The 26,575-nt window shown below is 37.2% G+C and overlaps 1 protein-coding gene across 2 annotated transcripts; it reads left to right on the top strand.

Moving 5' to 3' along the window:
- The first annotated feature begins 1,119 nt into the window (after nt 1-1,119).
- On the top strand, nt 1,120-23,243 carry SLC35B3 (solute carrier family 35 member B3). 2 transcript variants are annotated; one of them, XM_061449434.1, is made up of 10 exons: nt 1,124-1,264; nt 5,503-5,781; nt 7,065-7,186; nt 8,136-8,290; nt 9,784-9,891; nt 14,444-14,541; nt 17,279-17,371; nt 17,772-17,883; nt 20,716-20,785; nt 21,925-23,243. In XM_061449434.1, the coding sequence occupies exons 1-10, from the start codon at nt 1,253-1,255 to the stop codon at nt 22,073-22,075; spliced, it is 1,200 nt and encodes a 399-aa protein (XP_061305418.1). In that variant the 5' UTR covers nt 1,124-1,252; the 3' UTR covers nt 22,076-23,243. The 2 variants fall into 2 exon arrangements, with proteins under 2 accessions (XP_061305419.1, XP_061305418.1); XM_061449435.1 differs by lacking the exon at nt 17,279-17,371 and having other exon boundaries at nt 1,120-1,264.
- Nucleotides 23,244-26,575: the final 3,332 nt, after the last annotated feature.

Raw genomic sequence — 26,575 nt, 5'->3', positions numbered from 1 at the left:
TTATAATGTTAAGTACTTCTGTACTGTTCCTAGAAACACAGAACTCCCATTTCATAGCCCGATACCATTAACAGCTAGACTTGATGTATTTTCAAGTTACAACTAATTCATACATTTTCAAAAAAATGCCTGTAGCTACCTTTTCCCTACGCTTTTTACCCACTTCTTTTGGCCATTATGTTCTCTACACATTTTGCTGTTATTGCTCTCGTTCACCTTTCCGCTTGTCATTATTAAATATTTTCATTATCTCCCTCCTGCAGCCTCACGTGTGAGGATCACAAGGCAGTGTGAGTGTAGAGTAAAACTCCTTTGGGTGATTTTTATGAAGGCAGCCGCTTCACGCGGGTGATTTACTGCTCACATTAGAACAGCGGAGCACCAGGCAAACCGCGGAACGAACCTCCCTGCCACGCATTCTGGTATTTCGATCCCATCAAGCTGTGAAACGCAGCGGCGTTCTCACACGGCTTTTCCACAACGTCAGGGCCACCCCGCTCCCTGCGGACCCGACAGGTGACACCCAGCCCGGAAGGGCACACGGCCACACCCCCACGGCGGCTGTTGAACTCAATCGTTACCCCCTCCGCGCCGCTACTGAGGCGACCCCATCAGACGGCCGCTACCCGCCACCTCTGCAAGAGGAGCAGGCAGGTGAGGAACAGGGCGCACCCCGAGCGCAGGAACTCTGGCTCCCACCACCTGGTCCTGCCTTCCCCCAGCCTCGGCTGCGCTCCGGCAGGACAGAGCTGACTACTGCCCGCTCCCTCCCGGAGCGAGCCTAAACCCACCGCCGCCAGCGGGAAACAGCCAGCCCTGCAAGCCCCGCCCCTTCGCCGCCGAGGTGGGCGTGTCCTAACGATTAGACCCCGCCCCAGCGAGGGAGGGCGGAGGAGGGGAGTGAGATGTGAGCTTGAGAGCGCCACCACCCGCTTCAGGACGAATAGCAGAACGCCGAGTGAGTGAGCGGAGCTCTCTCGATGCTCTCGGTGCTCACGCCGACCCCTGGTATCCCCATCGCCACTTCCGGCGGTGCGCCAGGCAGGCGAGGGTGCCGGGAGCCGCGGTGGCGGCGGAGGGCAGCTGGGCGTTGCCGCCGTGCCCCTCCCTCCCCGCGCCTCCCCCCGCCTCCCCCTTCCCGTCAAACAGGTACGGGGGCGGGGCTGCGTTTCCCCGGCACGCAGCGGGACGAGGGGGGAGGAGGCGGGGTCGCGGTCGCTTCCTCGGGAGCGTCACCCGGCAACCGGGGGCCATGGGTGCGATGGTGAGGAGGGCAGGGTGCTGGGGACCGGGCAGGAGCGGGATGTGGCTGGTGCTGAGTGGCGGGAGGAGTTTGGTCGGCCTGAGGAGGCGGTGTCCCGCGGCGTTGGGGCCTGTGAGTAGCGAGGCGTCCCTTTCCCCCCGGGGCGGAGCTACGAATGGTGGCCTGTTGCAGGTGGGGAGCCTCTGTTGCGGCCCTCCCCGGGAAGCTGGCAGGTGCTCCGGCAGAGCCACGTCTGTCCTGGCCTTGGGGTGTGGTGTGGGCCAGCCCTCGACAGCCCGCTGGCAGAGGGCTGGGCCCAGGCGAGTCAGCAGGAAGAAAGCTTCAGTGATCGTGTTGGTCCCTATCTCCATTCCCTCTTTTGCCTGCGGGGCAGGAGCGAGGTACCACCAAGAAAGGGATCTGTTCGGGTATCCCACGGACGTGCAGTTGGTCCCTATAACCCGGAGCATCCCTGTTAGGGTGTCAGCTGCTGGCCTGCCACCAAGCGTTTGTGGAATTTGCTCCAAAGGAAATCGGGCATGGCCATGGCTAGGGCCAGTGTGGAACTTGCCTTGTGTAGCTCGTGCAAGTGATTTTTCTGAGAGTACTGAGATGCTAGTTTCTGCCAAACTCATGTTTTTACAAATGTTCTTCAGGGTTAAATAAAAAAAGCCCCAGCTCTTTCACAGTGCTTTTTTCATATTTGGTACAAGTCATTAACTTTTTTGTGGGGCTTTTGCAGTTACTTATTCATTTGCTTATTTTTGATGTAGTGCTCTGTTTTACTTGTGTGCTAGGTTAAAATCTTGCACTGCATGGGACTTTATTTCAAAGGGGGAGAAACAAAAAGTCTCTTATCTAAATGTGTTGTTTACATTTTTACACAGGGGAAAAAAAGAGGAGGGGAATAATCTATTTTATACATCAGGACAGCTCTTAAGTCACTTGGCTCTTCATAAAACGGATTTATTGCTTTAAACTGAAAGTGGGTAAGTTTAGATTAGATATAAGGAAGGAGGTCTTTACTATGAGGATGGTGAGGCACTAGAACAGGTTGCCCAGAGAAGTTTGTGGCTGCCGCATCCCTGGCAGTGTTTAAAGCCAGGCTGGGCGGGGCTTTAAGCAACCTCGTCTAGTGGATAGAGTCACTGCCCATGGCAGTGAGTTTGGAACTAGATGACCTTTAAAGGCCCCTTCCAACCCAAACTGTTCTATGATTTTTGCTTCATGTTTGTTCAAAAGGTGAATCAGTTGCTTGAGGGATTTTGGTGAGATGAGGATGAACAGCATTTGTGATACTTAGAAAAATAAGTTTGAGAAGTCACACTAAACTTCAGAAGAGTTCTGTCACTGTTGGTAATGAAATTTCTTGTTGGAGAGTTTTACAATTTCTTTAGTTGTTAAATAATGTTTCTTGAAAGGTTTCTTGAGCGTGATTGAAAAAAGCCTTAAGTACTATGCATAATTTTCTTATGGATGGGCTGGGTTTTGTTTCTTACCCCTTCAGGGGTAGAGTCAGTAATTGATTAAAAATAGTCAGCGTACAAGAAATTAAATGGACCGATTGTAAAAACTGGTGGTGTTCTGAGGAAACATTTTAAATACACATAGTTGAAAACTGGAAACATTGTGATGTGTGGGTTACTGCTGGTAGGCATCTAAGCACTGTATAGTCTCTTGCTCACTTTCCCTCCCACCCCCAGAGTGGTGAGGGAAGATGAAGAGGAAAACTAAGAAAACTTATGCGTTGAGATAGCAATTGTTTAAGAAATGGGGGAATAGTGGCAAAGGAGAGACTGAATACAGCACAGGTGATGTAAAGACAATCACTCCCACAGGTAGATCAATGCCCCATCAGTTGCTGAGCAAAACACAGCTAACCTCCCTAACCCCTCTCCTCTCACATTTTATTGCTGAGTGTGATACTTTTATTACATGGAATATCTCTAGTTAGTTTGGGTCACCTGTCTGATTATACCCCCTTCTCATACTCTTGTCCACACCCCAGCCTATTCACTGGGTGGGGGACAGAGGGAGAAACAAAAAAAGGCATTGATGCAGTGTATGCTCTGCTCAGCAACAGCTAAAACTTTAGTGTGCTGTCAGCATTGTCTTGATCACAGATTAAAAATGCAGCACTATACAAGCTGTTATGAAGAAAATAACTCTGTCCCACCCAGACCCAATAGATAAATGCACTTCTTACTGTTTCTTCTTGCCTCTGCTTCTTCTGATCCTAACACAGGTATTACACAAATAATATCTAAATTAGTGGCCAAAATGGGAAATGTAGGTACAATGCTGTCCATTATACAATTCACTCAGTTTTTGGATTCTTGAAGCACACATGACATTACTTGACTGTGTCTGCTGCTGGGCATACATCATTTTCTGTGTTTCAGGTTGGCTGCAAAATGAAGCTCAGATTACTTCTGCAGCTCTTGTTCCTGCTGAGAAAGTGTGGCATCAACAAATTTACAATTGCTTTCATAAACTTCACCTTAGAAACAGTTCAGTTGTTCTTTCTTTCATTTTTAAGCTGCTCTAGCATACAGACAGTCTAGGGTTGAAAAAGTAGTTTTTAGTACTGTTAGTTATTGGTCAGTTCACGCCTATTTGCTATCATTCTACTGTCCTTAAAACTGTCTTTCCTCCTTAGTGGTAACCCTTGTGATACTTTTATTGAAATTTTGTTTTCATCAGGGTTTTTTTGGCTAGTGAAATTCCGCTTTCATTTCTGTTCATAAGGACAATCTGTTCCTCCATCCTGATAATCTTTTCTGCAGTTGCGCTTTGAATCTGTCATTGAGGGTTATCAGAACTCTGTATGATATTGTGCTTAAAGGTTCACTAGTGCCCCTCCTTGCAGGACATTGGTACTTTACTGGTTTTACTGAAGTCTCCTTAAACATTATCATTCTTTCCCCCCCCCCCCCTTTTTTTTTTTGGCCACCTCACTTTGGGTTTACCTAACAATGTACAAGGGTAAACTCTCTTCCTCTTGCTTTTGGTTTTCAGCTGAAGAGCTGTGAATTTAAAGATAATTTTTATAGTCCCTAAACTCCTGTTATAGTCCCTAAGCTATTCTTTAAGAACTTTAATAGGAATCTTGTTCCAACCTGATAGTAAGTTATATCAAAAAATGAAACAACTACATTACAATTTTTATACTAATCCTTCATCTTTCAGCTAAACTTGTAAATTCTTATGTTGTATAATAAATGACCAGTGTCCATGCAGATTACATTTACTACATTTATTGCATGATCTAGCTTTTATATACTATACATTGTCCATTTAAAAATGGCAGGAGAAGCATTTTTTTATATATGTGTGATGAGAAGTATTTTTGAGCTGGGGAAAACAAACCACAGCAAACAAAATTTAATTACTGACTTCTTGCTGAGCTAAATGCTGACCTACACTTTAAAATCTTCAGACAACTGACTGACTAGTGTGTTTATCTTGAGGCTAAAAAGGAAAAAACAACCCTCAAACATCATACTCTCTGGGGAGCTGGAAAAAAGAATTATTTGCCTCAATATAAACTCCTTCTTCAGGTTTAGTCATCCAGTTTTGTTTTCTGTTACACACGGAAATGACTGCATGTGGTTAATATTAAAGGGACCATGCCACAGACCTCATCAGATAACCTATCTAATTTCTGAGACTCTCTTCTTAACCTTCTTGTTTCTGTCTTCATGTTGTGTTACTCAGAACTGTGGGAGAAACTGAATAAATATGAGAGTGAGGGGATAACTTCTTCCAGTTCAATGCTTGTAACCAGTCATAGCCTCAAATGTGAATTTTTCAGCAAGGCTTCCCATGTAGTGGACTAGTCTAGTATGTTCCGCTGTGAAAATGAAGTAGACAGAACTACAGTGCTTCAGTATCAGTTCTTTCATTGTGATTTAATCATGGGGATCATTTCTTGCCAAGCAGTCACTCCTGTGCAAAAGGGCTAGTTTGAGCTGTTGTGAAACTGACACTGGTCTTCTGTTGCTAGTGTTTTGGGGTTAGTTGGTTTGTTTTGTATAGTGTAGGAATACTGCTTCCCACATGAACCAAAACTCCTTTTATAAAATGATACTAACTCATGTTACCTTTGGACATCAGGAAAGAGAAATAAAATTTGTGAATAAAAACAATCAAACAAAACTCTTAAACCTTTATAATTTCCATGTAAATGTCACATTTGTTTACTGTTATTGTTGGAAAGCTGTATGTTTTGTCTTACCTGACTCCAGCATTTCTTTCAGCGTTCAGACAGAGGACACACAGAAAAAGAAGAGCAGAAAGAAGATAACAGTAGCACCGAATGCAGCAAACTAGGAATCATGGATCTGAAATTTACTTCTTCAAGAAAATACATTTCCATCAGTGTACCTTCCAAATCTCAAACTATGTCTCCTCATATCAAATCAGTAGATGATGTTGTAGTTCTTGGCATGAATCTCAGCAAGTTTAACAAACCTACTCAATTTTTCATCTGTGTTTCTGGAGTTTTTATGTTTTATCTAATCTATGGATATTTACAGGTAAATGCTATGAACTTGTGTCCTAGGCCAATTCCTTCTACCCCTTTTCCTTTTCTGTAATATGTAGAATATTTTTTTAATATGTATAGACATATATATGAATCAGAATTTAATAGCAGTAAATGTGTAATGTAAGATTCCATTATAATTCATATGCCTACAAGTTTTGGTTCAGTTGGACTTTCAGAACTTGATCTTTTACTTCTGTGTGCAAGATAAACCTTTCAATATTGTTTGGATATGGTTTCTTAGTCTTCTGAAAACAAACAAATTGTAGAACCCTATAGACTGACATGTAAGTCTTCATTGATATTGAAACCTTTAGATCTCCTTGAGTTCCCTGAGTGCTGTACAGTAGTAGACTGCTGTTTTCTCTGTTCTCTTTTCAGGGAAGAACTGAAGGACTATGATGGTTAGGTAGAAGCATAGTATTTATGCTGTTTCAGTTAAACATTTCTCTTCTTGCTAGCCTTTTCTCATTTATCTTGAGCAGCTGCACTTCTGTTCTTTTTAAGATCAGTGAGTATTTCAAGGGAAAGCAGTGATCTAAAAGTTGATAATTAAAAATTGCTATGTTTCCAATGTAGCTTTCAAAAACAGCTAAGAATTTTGTTAAAATAAAGTTATTTCCAGAGAATTAAACAAAGTTAGTGGTAATTGAAAGCAGAATCTCAAAAAGAAAAATACTGGGTAGCGTTTTGTTTCATAATTGACACATCTGCATAATTCTTTATGCAGTGCATGTATTTTTCCATAACAAGTTGTTCTAGTTTTAAATGTTCCTACATTCCTACAGCCTGCAAATTTATAAGCTCATATGTGCTGTTTAATATAGGCACTCAAAATACTAGGTGCACATTCCTAAGAGATGGAAATTACCAGTAAATGTCTGTTAGAGAAAGGTAGTATTTAATTTAGTGTGAGCTATTTATAAATTTTGGATAAAAGCAGTCTCCTGAAGCAAATGAACTGAAAAGCAGTCAGGAAACCGTCTATAATATGGGATAACTATGAATGGATCAAATGTATTCCCCTTGATGAACCAATCTGTTAATTTCAGTGGACTTACACCAGTAGTAAATTTTCTCATTGCATTTTGGAAAACCTAAATTATCTTTTTCAATACTTTGCAAATTATGTGTAGTAGGTAAATCTTACAGTTAATAACCACCAGCTGCAAAGGCTAGCTTTGCATGTACATGAAATAAAAATTCTGTTGATTTTTGGTTTGATTTAGTAATTTGGTGCATGTACATGACCTTGCTGGATTTTTGTTTTTATAGGAATTGATATTTTCAGTGGAAGGTTTTAAAGCTTTTGGTTGGTACCTCACTTTAGTGCAATTTGGATTTTATTCCATTTTTGGACTAATAGAATTGCAGTTGATCCAGGACAAAAGGAGAAGGTATGTGTTTTTCCAAGTATTTTACCCACTGTTATCATATTAGAAGCATTTGATATTTATGGTAAATTTAAATTGAATGTGAATATTGTGAGGCATTGTTAGCACTTCTGTTGTTAAAATAATGTGAATTTACTGGAACAATGTTAGGAAATGTTTTAGAAGCACCCACTTAGATTTGAGACCTGTAAATAGTCTTCTTGACTCCACTGTCACATTGTCCCACTTACAGAGCATATTCTGTCCTCAGGGTGGCTGAAACAGACTGACTCATGCATGTGTTACTTGGGATTATCATGTCTAGAATAGGACCAACTGCACTTCACAGCACTTGAAGCCATCTGTCACTGAATACCTTTTCCTGAAACCTTGGCACCTCCTCACCAAGAGGTTCCTCTAACATGCTGTGTGTTTTGGAGAGTGTCAGAGGTCTGCTCTCTATTTGCCATGTGTCTAAGTAGGTTTGCTTTAAAAGATGTGCTTAGGTTTTGTGTCTTTCATTTAAGAGAGCATTTGCATTGTAAAAATGTCAATGATCATGTGAAAACTTCACAAAAAAATATTGTCACAATGCCATGACAGGACTAAGAGTCAGGGTATCTTGGTATACCAACCTTCTGTGTTTCCTTTGGCAAATCAACTGAAGCCTTCATCTTGATTCTTCTGTAAATAATATACCTTCTCAGAAGGAGGTTAAATAATTACTACTTGAATACTTGCTGAGCCATGAATTTTTATTGTCTTGTATTTGAATGCTGTTTATTAGCAGTAATTGAAAGAAATGACATTTGATATAAGTCATTTATGTGCATTTTTAAATTTCTGTTGCAAAATGAAATTCATTGAGAAAGATGGTCAAAGTGTATTACAAACATATTCCTTTATCTGTTTTCCAAGCTAAATCTCCTGTATATGACTGTAATACCAAGATTCGTATGTTTATATTTTGTAGAATTCCTGGCAAAACCTACATGATAATAGCGTTTTTAACAGTGGGAACTATGGGTTTGTCAAATACCTCTTTAGGATATCTGAATTACCCTACTCAAGTCATCTTCAAGTGCTGTAAGCTGATTCCAGTTATGATAGGTGGGGTTTTTATACAAGGTAAGTTAGTCTTGCTATTAGATTATTTTTTTGTTGTTTCTTTGGGAGGCATTCATGTATGGAATCCTGTACTTTGTTAAATGCCCTTGAGGCTTTTGGAGAGGGATAGGTAGCATTTTTCCTTTAGGAGAAAAAATACCTACTTCTGAAGCATCTTCTCGGAAAATTTATAAATACAATTAGATGTGGGGGAAAAGAAGTTGTACAAGTCACTCACAAAACTTCATTGTTAAGTAATGTAACCAAATCACATCATAAACCATTTTCAATAGTGAAATGGAAAACTTGGAATGGAAAAAAAAATTAAAATATAGCTGTTTTGTGACGAAATCCCCAACTCCTCTTGTTTGAATCCCAAATTCCTCATTAAAATTCCTAACTTTTGATAAAATGTTTAAGCAGAAGTACATGACTTTACATGTCTTTGGCTAGTCCCAAAGTCATAGCTCATATTCCGAGAACAGAAAAAGGGATCTGGAGAGCAACAGATAAAGTGTATAATAATGTGAATAAACATACTTCAGTCATTCTGCATTTAAAATACTTAAGTATATTATAAATATTTCTATTTGTTCAATACACAAAGATTCATGAAGTCAGTAAAGCTCTGCATGGCTAAGTGACATGAAACAGATTAGGATGATATGTTTCTGTTGTTGAAGTTAATTTTGCCCTTCTATTTGCAATAGAAAGTTAAACTTTCAGAAGAGGTTACAAGTTTACATATGCATATGCATGCGCAGTATTTACCTTTTATTAGGAGTTATTTGTATCATTTTAATGCAGAAAGACTGGTGCTCCCTTAAAGCTTTGTGAACATATATTGTAGTAGCATTGTATTCTCTGCGATTAAAAAAAAACAAAACAATTATTATGTAAAAAATTTCAGTTAAAGTTTCAGAAGTTCAAAAAAGTTCCCTTGGAAGCTTATATTGAAAGTACAGTTTCTGGGAAAGGAATATGTTACTTTAAACAAGATATACTAACTCCTGCCTTTTCATTTCTGTACTCCTTTTCCACTTCCATCCACATCCCATCTCTTCCAAATCAGAGACAATATAGAGTTCTGAAAGTACCCAAATAATCTGTTAGTGTTTGGCAATGACTCCTCTCTAATCAGTAAAGGCAGCCAAAATGTCTTTCATGAGGGAAAAATCTTAAAACATCTAAGCTGATCTAAAGTTTCTGAGATTGTGCTGTGTCAGGCAGGATGTGCCTTATGTCGTTGAAAATATACTTCTATGTCATTAGGATTAAAACTAAAACTGATCACAAGAATCAAATGGTAATTTGCTAAGATCATTTTCCATATTAAGAACTTCTGTTGCAGAAGAAACCAGTTTTGGTCATGAAAGGGCAGAGCATTAAGTCTTCTGCTTAAGTAAAAATGTCATTGGAACACTTATTCCTTTGAATTCTAGTCTGCTGAACAGGATAATCATGAAATTCTGAGTGGTAACAGTCCTTTCATGTCATTTGTATTGCTTTTGTAGGAAAACGTTATAACATTGCAGATGTGTCTGCCGCCCTCTGTATGAGTCTTGGATTAATATGGTTTACTTTAGCTGACAGCACAGTTGCACCAAACTTCAACTTCACAGGTAAATATATGTTATATTTTAGAGATTAACAAAAAGCTTGGTTTTTTCCTATAATAAGTGTTCAATAGAAGTTCTAAGAGTTCTTCGTGGAGTGCTTTCAGGTATCATATGGAAAATGCAGGTTTCTTTGTAGCTCTACATTTGGCAGAACGGTATCAGTGCCAGAAGAGACTTTTATTCCAAGTGGAGTTTTTTGTGTTCTTTCCACCCTTTAGGTTGAAATGCCTCATGCTTGTTCTCTGGGAAGTACTTACTTCCCAGTAGATATGTTTAAATAGCTATGATAAAATTCAGTTTAACCATTTTAAAGCACTGACTTTCTCACTTGGATTTGCTGTAGATCTTAGTTGGAATGCCCGTGTTCTGACTTTTCTCTGATGTGTAAAATCAGAAGCAAAGAAAGGATTTTAACCTGCTTGGGTTTAAAAACTTAGTTGAATTTCTGTCTCAAATAGCAAGGGAGAACTGGTTATTCATTAAGTCCATGTAATTTACTTGGTCAATGTTTGGATTAATAACCGAATAGTCAACTTTCAGTGTATTCTCCTTTTGGAATTCTGAGATGAGTTACAACAACTGTTACGGCAGGCGTTTAGTGTGAAACTATTTCTTGGTAATGGAGGCAGTGATTTAGAAGTTTTGTTCATAGCCATAATAAATCCTTGTTTTTCAGGAAAAAGCTTCTGTTTCTCACAAAATATTATTTCATCTAGTGTTAGTAACAATCAATTTGTTGTGTTACCTGAACTGTATACATCTTTTGCCTTCCTCATAAATGAATTCTCATGCCTTTTATTGTAATTCTAGTGCTATTTGTAGTGGAAGAATTTACAAAGAAAAATAAAAGTGAATTATATAACCTGCTGTGCATTTAGTGTGTTTGTGTGGTGTAACTGGATAGCTACTTTATAAATATTTTGAGTACAGTATGACATTGATAAGCATGTAATTACAGTCTAGTGTTTCTGATGTATAGATACGTTACCATTAATTTTTGACTACAGCCTGTAAGTGCATTCACATGTTAATATATTCCTTTTGTGAAATCTGAATTGTTTCAAATGTCTTAATTTCAAATGACTTAATTCTGAAAAGACTTGGAAAGTTGATTCTTCAACTGAATGGGACAAGGCACAGTGCAGCAAATGTAGTTAAGTCCTGATGCCCTCAAAGATCTGCAAAATGCAAGATAAAAAACTTTAAATGTCTTCAGAGAATAAACAGGGTTGTCTTTCATTATAAATTTATTTTGAATACTTCAAACAAGTCTCTGTGTGTTGAAGCATAGATCACTACCCTTTGGAGGAAGTTAGTTCTGTGAAAATAGAATATAGAACTAGGATTCAAAAGTCTGCATCTCTCCTTAGGAAGGTGATTCAAAATTCTCCTGCTCACCTTTTGGGAAGGTACTTTCTGTATTTCTATATTCTCTTTTCCTGTTTCATTTTATTCCCATGTCACTTAATTTAACCAGAAGAAACTTTTCATAATGGAAAAGGTAGCGGTTTTCCATTTCTTAGATGAATTATGGAGATAGATGGTCTGTCTCTTCCTTCAAGAAATGTAGTGATTTTTGGTATTGCAGAAATATAGCTGCTGAAGTGTAAAACCAGTGCTAAGAATTATTAAAAACTTCGCTCACTCTGAAAAATGGCATATTCTTTTGAATAATTACTTTTCTTAATGTAAATCACCGAATAAGAACTGAAAGACAAAAGGCAGAACTTTTTGTCTTCAAAGAGTATCTTCAAAGAAATAACAAAGTATTTAAGGATATTAAAGCTTTGAAAAACATAAACAGCAAAATGTTTAACTTCAGAATTACTGTTTTCCAAAATTGCAGATTTCTGTTGCTGCCTACTTGCTGCCCTATAAATTCATGGGTTCCTTCCAGTGATTTATTCACAACTATTAGAACTGCTTCCATACAAATGAGTAGGATTCTAGCATGGTTTCACAGAACTTATACTAACTTGTTAAGACCAAAGCTGTTTACATTTCACAGTTCTGAGAGCGCAAAACTTTACTGCGATGTTAAACAAAATTCATAATCTTTGTTGTCTGATGCAAATCCTAAAAATGCAGCATGAGCAGATGTAAAATACTATCTGGATGAACAATTATAGGAGGCTTTCCATTTGTGTTTTTTGTGAGCTTTGGGGGTTTTATTTTCCTTTCTTGCTGTTGAAATCGAATCTCAGTATTGCTGGGCCAAAAAAGGTATCTACACAGATTTTGTTTACACATGAAAGAGGTCAGCTAAGAAACTCTTCTGCCAGAACAGGTACATACTTGTAACTAAGGAAGAGGTATACTTTTCAATATGGAGTTGGTGCTAAGAGTTCAAAGCATCTCCTGTCATTATCAGATCGGAGAGGTAGTGGTAGGTATCCTAAATAGCTGTGAATAATAAATACAGGAATTCCAAGAGAGACCAGAAGAGAAGGGTGTGGAGAAGGAGATACCCTTGAAACATTAGAGGTATGGGAACTTCCGCTGTTCTGGCTTTACAGGTGTAAGTGAAATTAACTATTTTCAGTGAAGACACAGTAAAAATACTGATTGCATGCAACTTCTTCCATCCTAGACTATTTGTGCAGGTGCAGTTTAGTCACAGACCAGGGTGTTTTGTCCTTAGCTTCTCTGTTGTTAAGGAGATACTATGTGGTTTATTACATCTACTGTGTCTTCTAATTGTATGTATGTGAATTATTAAAGAGATCTTAATGGGCAGGTAAACTCCAAACAACATGCTAACACATTTGTGTGGTAGCAGTTGTGAGCATGAGAATGTGTTGGATATATTTACACAAGTTTGTCAACAACAATTTGTATAAGCAGTGTTAATATCTTAATGACTTCAAACATCACATTAATAAGGTAAAATACAATGTAATGTAGTATTTCAGTCAAGTCTGTTAGTGCAAGACCTCCAGGTTTAATATCTTTCAGAAATAATTTAGGATCATTCTTCCAGTCGTTTCTACCCACTCTTTACGTACTACATAACGCTACTGGTCTCTTTCATGGTTTTGCTGCTGCTGCTTGGCAGGTGTAGCACTATTCTTCTTTTCATACTCCAAACTGTGTATGTATGTAATATTAACATCTGTCTTGTCTCCACATTTCTCTTTTCCATGCACACTTGCACTTCAGATTCCAGGTAACCTTTTTATCTCAATCAAGTACTGAACATGCATTTGTCCAGTGTTGTGCCTGGTTCATTAAGCACTGCTGGAAAATGTATGATACTGAACACAGAGATATACTCAGTCACATTAACAAAAGTGATCTGCAGCAATGCTATTGGCAAGCTATACCTTTGGACCAGAGCTGAATCTAAGTAGTTGATATATCTATGTCTTCAGCATAATCAGTATTAAGGTTATCATTTCATTTCCATTGGCTCATACCTTTTCCAATGCATGATAACTTATGGTAATGACAAATCTTTTTCTGTTGTCCCAGTTGTGTTACTCTAGCCTGGGAAAAGAAATGGTTCCCAAACTAAAAAAATGCTGGTTTGAAAGTCACAGAAGTTTCTCAAGAAGATGCCAGCTTAAACTTCATTGGTCTTAAAAATGTCAAATCTTTAAATTCTGAGAATCTTAGGAGCTGGGATTGTTGGTGGTTTTTTGTTTTTTTTTTTCTCTGCCAAAAACTTACACTCCATTTGGTCCAATAGAACTCCTATTCTGAGGCCTCCAATAGTAAACATAATATTAAGAAAATATAACACTGCTTATTTCTAGTCTTACACTCCTCATTCATCGAGACTAGAGCACACCGTAAACATGATTTTGATGAGTAGTATCTTCTGTAATATTGTATACTTAGGAAAAGTGGTATGTCAACCAGTATGTATCATTAAATGCAGTAGTTGCTACAGGCGGGAAAGAATTGGAAGTTCAGAGGTTGGAAAATGAATAGTGACTGGTGTGAATAGAAAGTTACTAATTTTTGTTATTGGAAAGCTGCTTACATTACTGACTGCATAATGACTTTGTTGTGAACAAATATAGTAACCTAAAACCATGGGGTTTGTACTTGAACAGCAGTTTTTAAAAATTAATATTTCAGAAATGGAAGATTTCTGTTGTGAGTCCTCTTGCATTTGTTTAACCATTACATCTAACTTTTTATTTGCCTTTTTCAGGAAAAAGTAGGAGTAACTACCCAAAAGAGTGTGTTGTCTGGTTATTTATCTTCATTACAAATACCTAAATAAATGCAGTTGACATTTTTTCAGTCTTTTTACTACAAAAAATACAGCTATCTTCTTTATAGCAATGTCCAAATGTTCTTGTCAAGCTTTGAGACACACAGTGCTCAGGAGTTAACTGGTGGAGAGAGCGGAGGTGTACACTGCTTTACAGTGGTATCACTAAATCATTTTGCTGACATTTAGAATATGCGATAGAGGGGGGTTGTTATGATTTTCTTGTTCCTGAGATTTATTCCCCCCACCCCAGATAAGTAAGGAGTGGTTTTTGTCACTGCTCTGGTGGTAAATATTCTGAACAGGTTTTTGTTTCTTTCTTTCTTATATTAGGTGTGGTCCTAATATCCCTTGCCCTCTGCGCAGATGCAGTTATAGGAAATGTACAGGAAAAAGCTATGAAGTTGCACAATGGTTCTAATTCAGAAATGGTAAATACCAGATTTGCAGTTTTAAAATAACGTAATATAGACAAGGCGTACAGTGACAGAACATGAAACTTAATCTTCTTTTCTCTTGCATATGTAAAGGAGAGCTATTAGTGTACTGTTCTTGAAATTTTCTCCTTGTTTGGGGCTTTTTGCTGGTATTTGGGTTTTAAGGTTTCAAGGGTGCTGCTTTCTATGTGCAACTTCAAATGTATGTATATTGTAGCTACAGAAACACTCATTTCTAGCAATAATTTCTGTGTCTACCCTGCAGGCCTGAAATCAACAGAGTGTTTTCTGAATGATCATGTGCATCTCTGAAAAATACATACTGCTTTTCTGGTATAGGTGTGCACGTGTTACATGGAACACATTGCTTTTCTTACTTGCTAGACTTCTGCTTATAGGGTGCTAGCATTTGAGAGGCAGCCTTTTTTGAAGCTTTTGAAACTGACTTTCAGAATAGGTGAATATGTGTGTTCCTGATTCAGTGAAATACATAATTCTGTAAGAAGTGTCTTGCTCACTATTTTTTATATGCTTACTTGGAATGTGGATTATCTGTTCGTGAGGTTTGCTTTGTCTTTTTTTTTTTTCAGACAAAACATGTTTGAACTTGGCGTCTTTTTCTCTAAAGTCAAGTAAATACAAGAAAATCTTTTATTATAACAGACATTATTTGAATATGCCAAAGTAATAGATGAAATTTAATTTGCACATTTGGCAGTTATTTTACATTTAACTGGGAAATCCAGTTACTTATTTGTGAGGATAACTTCATACATGAAATTAAAAATCTATTAGAAGAAAGCTTCATTTAAGGCTGAAAGTGATCTAGGTTGGCTCAAGAAGTTTAAACAAAGTTTCTGGGAAGTGGAAGAATATACCAGAGAAGCGTCACTGTGTTTTAGTTTTTATTTTTGTACTTTTTTCTAGTATTCATTGTTGCCTGCTGCAGGAGGCAGATCTTTAGCTACATGGACCTGACCTGACCTAGTGCAGACTTCTTCTGTAGCTTTACTCTCTGAAATCCAAAACAAAATACAGTCTTCAACTCTTTTCTTGCCCACTTTGTACCTTGCCAGCCGTCATCTGACAGTTACTAACTGCCTTACCTACAATGCTCCTGTTACTTCCAGAACCTTGCTTCTTATTCGTGATAGTCTGACAAATTTTGCTCTTCATATTGTATGCTCATACTTTTTTGTAGAGAATCATTGTAGTGATTAATGATAGAAAGATTTTGGGGTTTTGAGGCTTAGATACTACACTCCAGGATTTTGTTTGGAGAAATCAGTGCAGGAGTACAAGCAGAATTTCAGAAATTATTTTTCCAGGCTTGATACTGTAGGTAAAAATTTAAGAGGTCTTCTGCGTCAGAGATCATGTTTAATGGACAGTTATCTGGAAATAAAACTGAATAGCAAAGGAATGTGACATCTGCAGGATCTGTTTTGTTGCTGAATTTGGAGCTTGCCCTGGATTAAGCAATGATGAAAAGAGAAACCACTGCTCTGGAAGGTTATACCTGATTTTGCCTTGTATGTTATTCAGATGAAGTGACCTATATCACACTGCCTAACAAAGAACTAGTAATGCAGTACTCATTCCTGGTTGTGAAAGTGAGGTCTTTGGGTAGTTTGGCAGAAAAGCTGGATGTAGAGCCAAATTAAGAACCAGAGGCTAATTTTTGTGCATATAAACAGTGTAAAATAAGAGCTCTGATGATCAGGTCATGAGTTTCAAAGCAGTTCTGTTTTTAAAATGTATATTCATCCCCCTTTATTGTAGGGCAGTGATAAGTCTTTTGTTATCTCATGGCATTGTAATCAATTGTTAATAAATTTATTTTTGCAAATAGTTGAGATAATATAACAAAAAAGCAGCTGATGAAACTTGTGTTGAAAGAAGGCCTGTAATTGACACTGAGTTTTGAAAGTGTAGTCAGCCTGATTAACTAGTAATGTGTAGAAGAGTTCTGTTAACTGTATCCCTTTTTCACAAGGAAAAGCCCAACAGCTGAATGCCTTGCACTGCATAGATTGGCAGTTTCAGCTTCTGTTGTTGCTTCTACATGGGAAAGGATGGGGTGAAGGTTCTTTTGTTGCTGTATGAAGCTATGAATTAAATAAGGGTACAGACAAAACTTAAGTTTACCTGTTTGTTGAGTATAGGCTTTTTTAAGTACTGAGCTAGGTCAGAGCTGATTGAAAACCTTGAATCCTATAACCGTAACACGGGTGCATCATGTGCATGAACTGAAGTGACAAAGATGAAACTTATATGACACTTCTGGAAGTTGTGGTGATTATGTGCTACCATTACAGTTAATATAACATAGATCTTTACTGTGTAGGGTAAGTAACAGAAAACAAAGTACATTTAAGATGTTATTTGAACTATTAAATTACATAGTTGTGTGAAGTTTTATTTAGGCTGTGAAATCCTGTATTTGAAGGATTTGCCACAGTCAACTTTGATCTCGGGATATTATTAAATGACTACCCTGCAAAACCTTTTTTTTTCATGTACTTGTGGGTAGGAAGAATATCTCTAGCACTTATTACTCATTTTTCACTGTAAATCAGCTATTATAGAAATCCTAGTAAAAATATCTTCAAACAGTGCAAATTTAACTCTCAGAAGTTGAACATACTAATAGGACCAAGCGTTTGAAAGAATTAATTTTGTCCTTTTATATAGTATCACCTGGTAATTATTTTCTCTTAAACTATTCTAGGTTTTGTATTCCTATTCAATAGGTTTTGTGTATATTTTATTTGGATTAATATGCACTAGTGGATTAAGCCCTGCAGTAACATTTTGCTCAAAGGTAGGTGTAAAGATTTACTTTTTTCTATGAAGAACCTCATTGGAAAACCTTGCTCTGTAAGGTTTAGAAAATCTCACCACTTATCTAAAGTCTTTTCATCATGTAAACTGGTTAACTTGTATAATTCATATATTAAGAAGGTTGTTACAGTCTTTGATGTATAAGATAGGGTAATGTTTTAAAAAACAAAACAATCACAGGACCAGATTTATGAGCTTATAATTTCATTATTATTTTTCCATTATTTAACTAAAATTAAATAAGGATCTTTGCATGAATGCATTGTTGAACAGCTTATTATTGCTCAAGCAATTGATTAAATTTTGTAGTTTTATGTCATTTTGCAATACCTCAGGGTTTGTTTTACATTTTCCTAACGGGCTTTTTTTTGTTGTTGCAGCATCCAGTTCAGACTTACGGTTATGCATTCCTTTTCTCCCTGACTGGGTATTTTGGTATATCCTTTGTTCTAGCTTTGATTAAAATCTTCGGTGCCCTTCTGGCTGTAACAGGTATGAACAAATTATATCTTTACCGCTTTTGGTATAAAAGCGTAAAGTAATTCCATTATTTAGGAAGGACCTTTTGAGAATTGTTCTTACTCTGCGTTCTTTATGCTGACTGATTGTGATTTGTGTACCATTGATCTTTACCAGTATATGTGGTTGAGAGCTTCCTGGTTCCTTCTGTGCCACAGTTTCAGTATTGAAGAGGCTGCTGAGTAATCTTGTACATGTATCCTGTGCTATGTTTTAGTGAAGAAACAACACTGTTCTAAAGAGGGAAATTGCAATGGAAATGTATAGTCAAGTGACTGAAAGGTCTACATATCAGAATATCCCCAGCTGCAGGAAAAAGGGGAAATGACCTTGCTGTTCATTTCAACAGCAGTTGATTGCACTATTAACATTTTTTATGTTTCTAACAACGCTGAAGGAAAAGGCTGACATATTTTGCATCATCTTCATGTACACCTGTTTTCAGGCTGTCCCTGAAATTATTGCTCAGCACTATATACAAACTGATGTAGAATATAAATTCTTTGTCTGTAGAAAATTGTTGCTTCCAAACTTAAAATGTAACTTGAGTGTGTTTTTCAAAAATCTGTGATTTAGCTTCTTCTGTCATCTCTATAGTTGCTACAGTAGTCTGTCAAGAATGGTTACACTGGGCTCATTCCTTCCTCAGGTTACCTTTCCTTTAAACTACAAACATTAGTCACAAGGGCCTGCAGGGGAAGTTGTAGCAAGATGACATGGAGATACTTTCCTCTTTTCCTTCTACCCCTAAAAGCTGGTTTCTGTCAAGTGATGCTCTGCCTTCATCTGTGGTCGTGGAGAGGAAAATACAGACAGTTTTTTTTCTGACCTGAGGATTGCATGCTCTGCTTTCCCATTAATTATTTGTTCTGCAGCACTTCTGTTTCGTGTGTGTTTTTAACAAAGTTCAGTAGGCCTTCTGACTGGACATTGGCCCAGATGAGAGTGTTGTTTCATGTATTAAAATAGCTTTTTTAAAAAATAAAAAAATCTTATTGTGCTAAAACATATCTAAAAAATACTGTGGCGTAACAAACCCTTTCCAGGTTTTCCTTTGCTTGACCTTGATAATTCTAGCACTTGAGCCCTTTCTGTCTTGCCTGTAGCAATGGGAAAATGTTTATTGTGCCTTGGAAGAACACCACATTCATTACTGTCCCTCCCACCCCCCATCTACCCTCCCCTTCTTTGGGGGGACTGGGGTGAAAGAGTTTAATGAAAATTATATTTCTATTAGCAGAATGAGAAATTATCAGACTTAATTGAGAAAAAGAAGAAAAGGCACTTAATTTAGAAGGAAATGGTTACATAAATATTTTAATTAATAACTGATTTGAAAGAACAGAAATAATTGTAATTAGAAAAACTGAAGTAATTTAACGATTTTTTTAAATTATTCATCTGTAAACTGTTTTCTAATTAAAACTCAATTTTCTTTTTCATTCGCCTTTAATTTTTTATGTAATAGAAAATCATTTTATTTGATGCACATAAATTTCTTTACATTTAAAGAAAATTGCTACTTAGAAGTTGAGACAGGGGCAGATAAAGCAATGGTGAAGGCTGTTTCTTCTACTACAAAACATGCTTTTAAGTAAATATTTGTTTGTGGGGGCAGGTTGGAGAGAATGAAACTTGCTTTTCTAGCCAAAACAGTGAGAAATTACAGCAGGAGTCACTGGTTCGTTTTGTCTCAGTATGTTACAGTAAGACTGATGTGAGACTAATATGAATGCAGTTGTACAAGTAAGGCTTTACAGTATTGTATAGTAAAATGTACTTGATGGTAAGCAAAACACTTTGAAAAAAACATATTTTTATTTAAGTGCAGGCAATTGTCCCCATTTGTTTGTTTTATCAAGTGAGAAGCCTGCACTATCATATAGAATAGCCCCTTCTCATTCCCTTAACCATAGCTGAATTTGTACGCCTAGCTGCACTGTCACGTTTTTTTAAACAATTTCAATAACTTTTACTCATTTATTGGTTTTGTTTCAGTGGTGAAGTCTGTAGGCTTCCCAGTACATAATTTACTGTATTGTTCGTAGCAGATAGCAAGGAAATTGTTCAAATCATTGTTGGAGCTACAGTTAATTTGAGAGTATCCCAAACAGGTAGTTTACTTCCATTTTTAGTAACAGGGTTGTGTTCTTAAGTCTCCTAACTCCCTTAATTCTTTCTAGTGATGACATGTAGAGGAAGGTCTCTTAATGGTTTTGATGAAAACTTCCCAATGAAACCTCTGAAGTCAGACATCGTTGAGTTTCTTGGGTTTCTAACCAAAGTTGTATTTCTCTGCACTGCTAGGTAAATTTTCAGTAGCTTCAAAAGAATGCCAAGGTGATGACCCCATTCCACTTAAAAATAAAGCCCCAAACACCACTGAACTGTAATAGCATGAGGTGGAAATGGCAAGAGATTTGTTGTGTCCATATAGCGATACCAGTTTTTTCTTCTTTAACAGGTTAATTTATACCATTAGTTACTTGAAAGAGTTGTTTGTTGCTTTCAGATATTGTGAATTGATTAGCTTGAAGTTATTAAATAGCAAGTCTTCTGGAAGTTTCTCTGCTACAGGTACTGTGACTGGCACTGATGCTACTTATGCGGTGTACTTGTTTCAAACAGCATATGGTTTTAGCACTGTTTCGTACTGGACTAGTGCATCTGCAGTCCGTGTTTGCACCAAGGATGATCATTGTTTTAGCTAGACAAGTAATGATATTATCTAATATTGAAGCCTAGATTATGTTCTTTTGCTGTAACTGAATGCTTAAAGAAGTAAATATTTGTTTTCCTTCGCAGTAACAACAGGAAGAAAAGCAATGACCATTGTGCTTTCTTTCTTCTTCTTTGCAAAGCCGTTCACATTGCAGTAAGTATTTATAGTTTTGAATGGGTTTTTATGTGTGTTATAAAAAAATCATGGTCTTGATCATGGAAATATAACAACAGTGATTAATCATATTCAGGCTTTAGTGCTTTTCATTTCTTATCTTCTACAAATGTTGGCATTCTGCTGTAAATATTGACTGGCTTGTTGATGCTAATCATGCTAGAGAAAATAGTTTCCATTTTTCAAGATGTCTGGAAGACAAGCTAGTACACGTGTTGGCGTTTTGGGGGTTTGTTTTGTTTCTTTTTCTTTTTGTTGTTTATCTAGTGCTTATGATACTTAATAAATTGGGTACTTTCTCTGTGAAGGAAGATTTGGCTAAAGGAAGGCATTTTCTCCATGATGGTATTATTTGCCCTTTTATGAGCTCAGGTGGTATTATTTCCCCTTTTACGAGCTCTTAACTGGCCTTTTTAAACAACTGCAAGCTTCTGTTATCTTGAGATATTCCAAGATTTTTGAGCTTGGGTTTCTTCCTTTTTTTTTAATTTTAAGGAAAAGCTTACATTGAAAAATGCAGCTAAGTTGATACATTGGTCCTAATTACTTTTGGTTTGAAGCTAAGTAGTACTCGGTACTATTGCTATGCATAATTTCTTTTGAGGTTTGAGAACAAAGCTTACAGCCAAATGCCCAAGTGCAGTTTACTCCAGCTAACAATCTCGAAGCTTAAAATAATGGAAAGCTGAAACAAAAATGCGCTTACATTGGAAAGTATGGCTGTAAGGCACAGAGTGAGAACACATGCTGGGCCAGTTACAGAGAGTATAGTTCTCATAACCACAGGAAGAAAAAGTGTACTAAAACCCCTCAGGATTCCTTTATTCATGTGAGAAAGAGGAGTTACTGCTTAGTTGTTACTTAACTATAAATGCACCTTAATAAGCTTTCCAGCCAGAACAGGAAAAGGAAAGGTGGAAGGATAGGAATAATAAAGATGTAAGCAAATCTTTCTCACAGTCCGCTAATTTGTTGTTGTTTTTTTCCTTGAACTCTTCTCTCCTTACTGTGGGGGCTTTATTTTTATTCCATCCACAAATATTGGTATATAACTGTTACAGATGAAGTACTAATGTACTAATGGTAATTTTTTTTCTCTTCCTCCCCCTTCCTTTTAGATACGTGTGGTCAGGCTTACTGGTTGTCCTTGGTATATTTCTGAATGTTTACAGTAAGAACATGGATAAAATCAAACTGCCTTTACTGCATGGTCTCTGGAAAAAAAATGTGGAAGAAAGAAAAACAAGGACGTTGTCACAAACTGTATAGACAGTGATTTATGCCTTGTCTAGGCTATGACTCACTATTATGTTATTGGAACAGTCTTCAACTGATTCACTTTCCAAAGGGAACATTATTAAAACCAAAGGAGCTGAAGGCATATTGTCTGCTTGCAGATTGCTAGAAGTGCACATTTTTGTGAGCCCTTTCTTCAGAGCACTTGAATTCATCGGTAAAGGTGTTGCAGGCCATTGTCAGATGGCACTATCAGGCAATGAAGGACAACAGCTCCTGGCAAACGGCTGAGAAGCTGCGCTCCAAGTGGGACACAGGAGAAGAGTATTTTGGCCGTTTTAATAATATTGGCCATGTGGCTGAGCTGAGATTAGTGGTTCTTCGTTAATTGTCTATGTGGGATAATTTAAATGTAATACTGTATTAACATTTAATGAAACCTTAATCAGCAACTGGTTGACCAAATTGTGATTTTAAGGGTGGAAGGTTTACAATATGGTATGTTGTCACTGTTTTTCATTTTAAATAAAAATGTTGGGGTTTTTTTAAGTTACTGATTAGGTCACCACAGAACCTTGTATTTATTGTAATAATTGATTTTTCTAGGGGAATATTACAGTGTTACTCTTTTTTATTATTGCTTGCAAGTAGCAAAAATGAGGTTGAGGTTGTGCAGTCAACACGTGTGGTTTTACAAGTGGTGAATGGGCTTTTAGGCCTGAACAGGGTTAGAACACAGAATGAAAAAGCCGAGATTGAAACAATGGTGTAAAAAGCTGTTATTTGCTTATTCTGTGGCAAAATACAGAATTTTTAGTGGCCTGTGGCCCTGCATATCATGATGGTATAGAGAGAGGTGGAAGTCCTTTAATTAGTATCATTAAAAGTCTTCATTTGCAATATTGGAGTAAAGAATAACAACATCTGCTAAGGTATTTGGAATATGTATTGTGTCAGTGTGGTCCTGTGATGAATTTAAGAGGATTAGGTTACAGATTACAATTTATTTAATGACAGGAGGAGACAGTATAATACCAGTCTGTCTTTTTCATCGTGAATTTAAGAAATTAATTTAAGACTAAGTCCATTTATCTCTCTTACTTTCATATTCATCTTGCTTTTGAATCGCTTGCCATCTCTTTGATTTTATGTATTTAACAATGGCACTTTAAAAATACTGATCACCTTACAGTTAATTGTTCTCATGTTGTCATGACTTTTTTGTTGTTGTGTCTCTTAGATGCATCTCGGTGTGTGTTCTTTCAACTTAGACAAAAGTAAATTGGATAATAGAATTATGCAGTCAGGAAGAATGTACAAAGAATTGAAATATCTCACAGGCTTGCCTTCTGCCAAAAATGCCGGTTTATGAAAGTATTCAAAATGTGCAAAAGTGTGTTCCAGACGCTTAGGAAGAATTGCTGTTCTAAAGAGTCTGTGATCAAAGCACACACACACAAAATGTGCCTTAAATTTTGCTTATTGTCTTGGTAGCTAGTTTATGGCATATTAAATATGTTATAAAATAGAACATGGAATAGCATAGCCACTCTAGCACAATGGGACAAATGAGTGGAGAGCTGTATTAGCATAACTGCACTGTTTCTAACACTTGAGCTACTGTGGTGTGTCAACAAGGCCTTTTACCCCACACACACACGGTATTTCCAAGTTGGGAGAATTTATCGCATGTAACATTTTCATTTTTTAAATTCCCAGCTACTGCAGGATTGATTCTGTCCTGGATTAGGTAGAGAGGTGGGAGTGTGACCAACAAATCTTGAAAGAGAAGAATGGCCTGCTGTGGCTATTCATTTCCATGTTGCAGTGATTTTTATCATAAGAAAAAGGGTTACAATGCAAGAGTGCATTTGACCAGGTCAGGGGGATTGATAGACATTTCTTTCCTTGTAATGCTTATCAACTTTCATATTCTTTTGCATTCTTTTCACTAAATGAGGTTGCTTTTTCCAATGAGTTCAGGTTACCTATCAAGCTAAAAGAGGGACAGGTTTTGAACCACTGGAGAGTAACTATGGAACATTTCTGTCCATTAGCTTGGTGGAACTTGCCAATTAGCATTTGAGTGTTGTTTTGAGGATTTTTCAGTCTCAGCTTTGCCATCTGTAAACTGTGTTGCTAAACTTTATTGAACTGAAGGAAATCAAATTATGTGAAAGCTTCCATACATGCACAAAGTCATAGTAAATATAGTTCATTTGGCATCTGTTTTATATAACTAGACGAGAAGTCACTCACAAAGCTTGACTAGAATTCAGATGTGGCATGTAGGTTGCCGAACTGTTCATATAATCCAGTTTTTCCTCTGTTCTCTCACTTCGGAGAGCACAGTGTTCACAATAATATACTTTTTAATTTATTCTCTGTTGTGTACATGTCTGAGTTAATGGAGTACACCTTAGGGGAAGTTTAGATTTATTTTTTTTTTGTAATTCATTTTCTTAACTATAGAAATGTCCGTTTTGTTTTACAGGTGTACTTTTTAAAGTTATTTTTATACACAAATGAATATTGGCTGTTTAGAGTTAATAGCATAAATTTTTGAGTCAGATTTTTATTTTCGTAGGTGTGAGTCTGGTACTAGCTAATCAACAATATGCAAGTGTGTTAAAGAAAGATATACACACAAGTGAGAGTAGTTCATCACTTGCCACCTGTGTGGTGTGTCATGTTCTGCAGTTTTATGCTTTCACCAAGGCGTTAAAACCTAAATTTCAGTGAGTTGCTGTTTGTGGGGGAGGTGATTGGTTGGTTGTTTTTTTGTTGTTTTGTTAGGTTTTTTAATGAGTCTTACAGTGCATGCGAGTAAGAGAGCCTTACAAAAACCTCCAAGTGTTATTACAATGTTTTGGTTTAGGATCTTCTGTACTGTATATGTATGTTGGTTTTGTGTTGTCTGTGAAATACAAATAAGGGCTTGTCCATAAATCAACTGTAAATTCCTTATTTTTCATATAAGAGCACTTACATTGAGGTGTTGGTTAGTCCTTCCTAACATTGCCATGTAGCCTGATCATAATAGCGTTTGTATTTTGTACTCATAGGCTCCTGGACCCTTTACAATAGGCGTTGTGAAGCTACAGAGAAAAAAACATTTGTTCTGTCACCATAAGATTTATTACCTAACTATAATGTGAATTAGTTGCTGTTTATTCTCATGCTACACAACTTTCTCCTCCATACAGAAAACTGTGATACAGGAATTAGTTATTCCTGAATTGAAGTTCACACTAAAATTTAAGGCTGCCCGGGGTCTCCATTGATGTCACCAGTCTGCCTCTGTGACAGCCACAAGTTCTGCCTCTTTTGGAGGACTGAGGGAGCTCCATTTTCCTAAATTAGTATGCATTTGCAGTTGCTTTCATATTACATTTTTGCATTTATTTGGCACGCTTGAATACCAAAGTAATTGACTGCACAGTGAATTTCCCCAGTATTTCAGTACGTTAATATCATCAAACTGTTAATTATTCAGCTATCTATATGTGAATACAAGTATGGAAGAACTAATGCTCTGAACATCCCCACTCTCCCCAAAACTACAGTGTTTCTGATACTGCAGTAAACTGTTTTTCTTAATCTTATTTTATCAGTTATTTGCACATGCCAGCATTTTGAGCTAAAACTCAGGCATATATCATTCCTGCTCATCTTCCTTACTTGTCGTTCCTAAATTTGGATGCAAACTCCCTTTTTAACATGTTCTGTCAATGCACTGTGCATTGTTTAAAGTTTCTATTCCTGCATGTAAGGGCTCACATGATACTAGTAGATACTAGTAGAGATTGGACAGATTCTGTATTTTCTGTTTCATATCAGTTATGACTGTTTGCATAATTCTTTTACGTCCTCTTCACAGAGAAAAAAAAAAAAATCTTTTATACTTCCATTTATTTTTTGAAAGGTCTTGATGAATACACATGCGAGTTAACTCCTTCATGTCATTCCATCTTCCAAGAAAATCTCTCTTCTCCCTTGCTTGCCTTGAGAACTCAAGGAAGAGGAAGTAAATTATTGCAAGTGCTCTTTTTTGTTTAATAAGTGCCTTCCTTACTAATCTGGTTTGTCTTAATTGTTTCTTTTCTTTCTGCCTCCCATGCTCCCTGCACAAACAAGCCCTTCTTTCATATTTGACCGCTGCTTGTTCGGTCATGGAAACTTTGAGTTGTTTGTTGTTCTGAAAAGACGTATAGAAATGCATGTATACTCTGGAGGGCAGGAAATAATAAGTAAACTTCACAAGTTAGGGAAGTAATTAAATGGATTCATACTTTCTTTTCTGGAGGGATTATATATATATATGGTTTAGGTAATAGTTCTGAATTTGTTAGTAGAAGGGGTTTTATTCTCCATTACATTTTACCTGTTTAAAATCTTCGTATCAATTTTAATATTTAATATAAAACTCCTGAATACTCAGGCAGTTTATAGAGATTAATTTTAGTCTTGCCTATGAGGCAGAAAAATCCTATCTCCATTTCACTGATGAAGTGGAGATGGTAACTTGCCCAA

This window comes from Pezoporus flaviventris, unplaced genomic scaffold, assembly GCF_033815535.1.
Source record: "Pezoporus flaviventris isolate CSIRO_AGI_PZ_B2104156 unplaced genomic scaffold, CSIRO_AGI_Pfla_v1 ptg000007l, whole genome shotgun sequence".
NCBI classification, from domain to species: Eukaryota; Metazoa; Chordata; class Aves; order Psittaciformes; family Psittacidae; genus Pezoporus; species Pezoporus flaviventris.
This window is presented reverse-complemented; position numbering and strand designations above follow the sequence as displayed.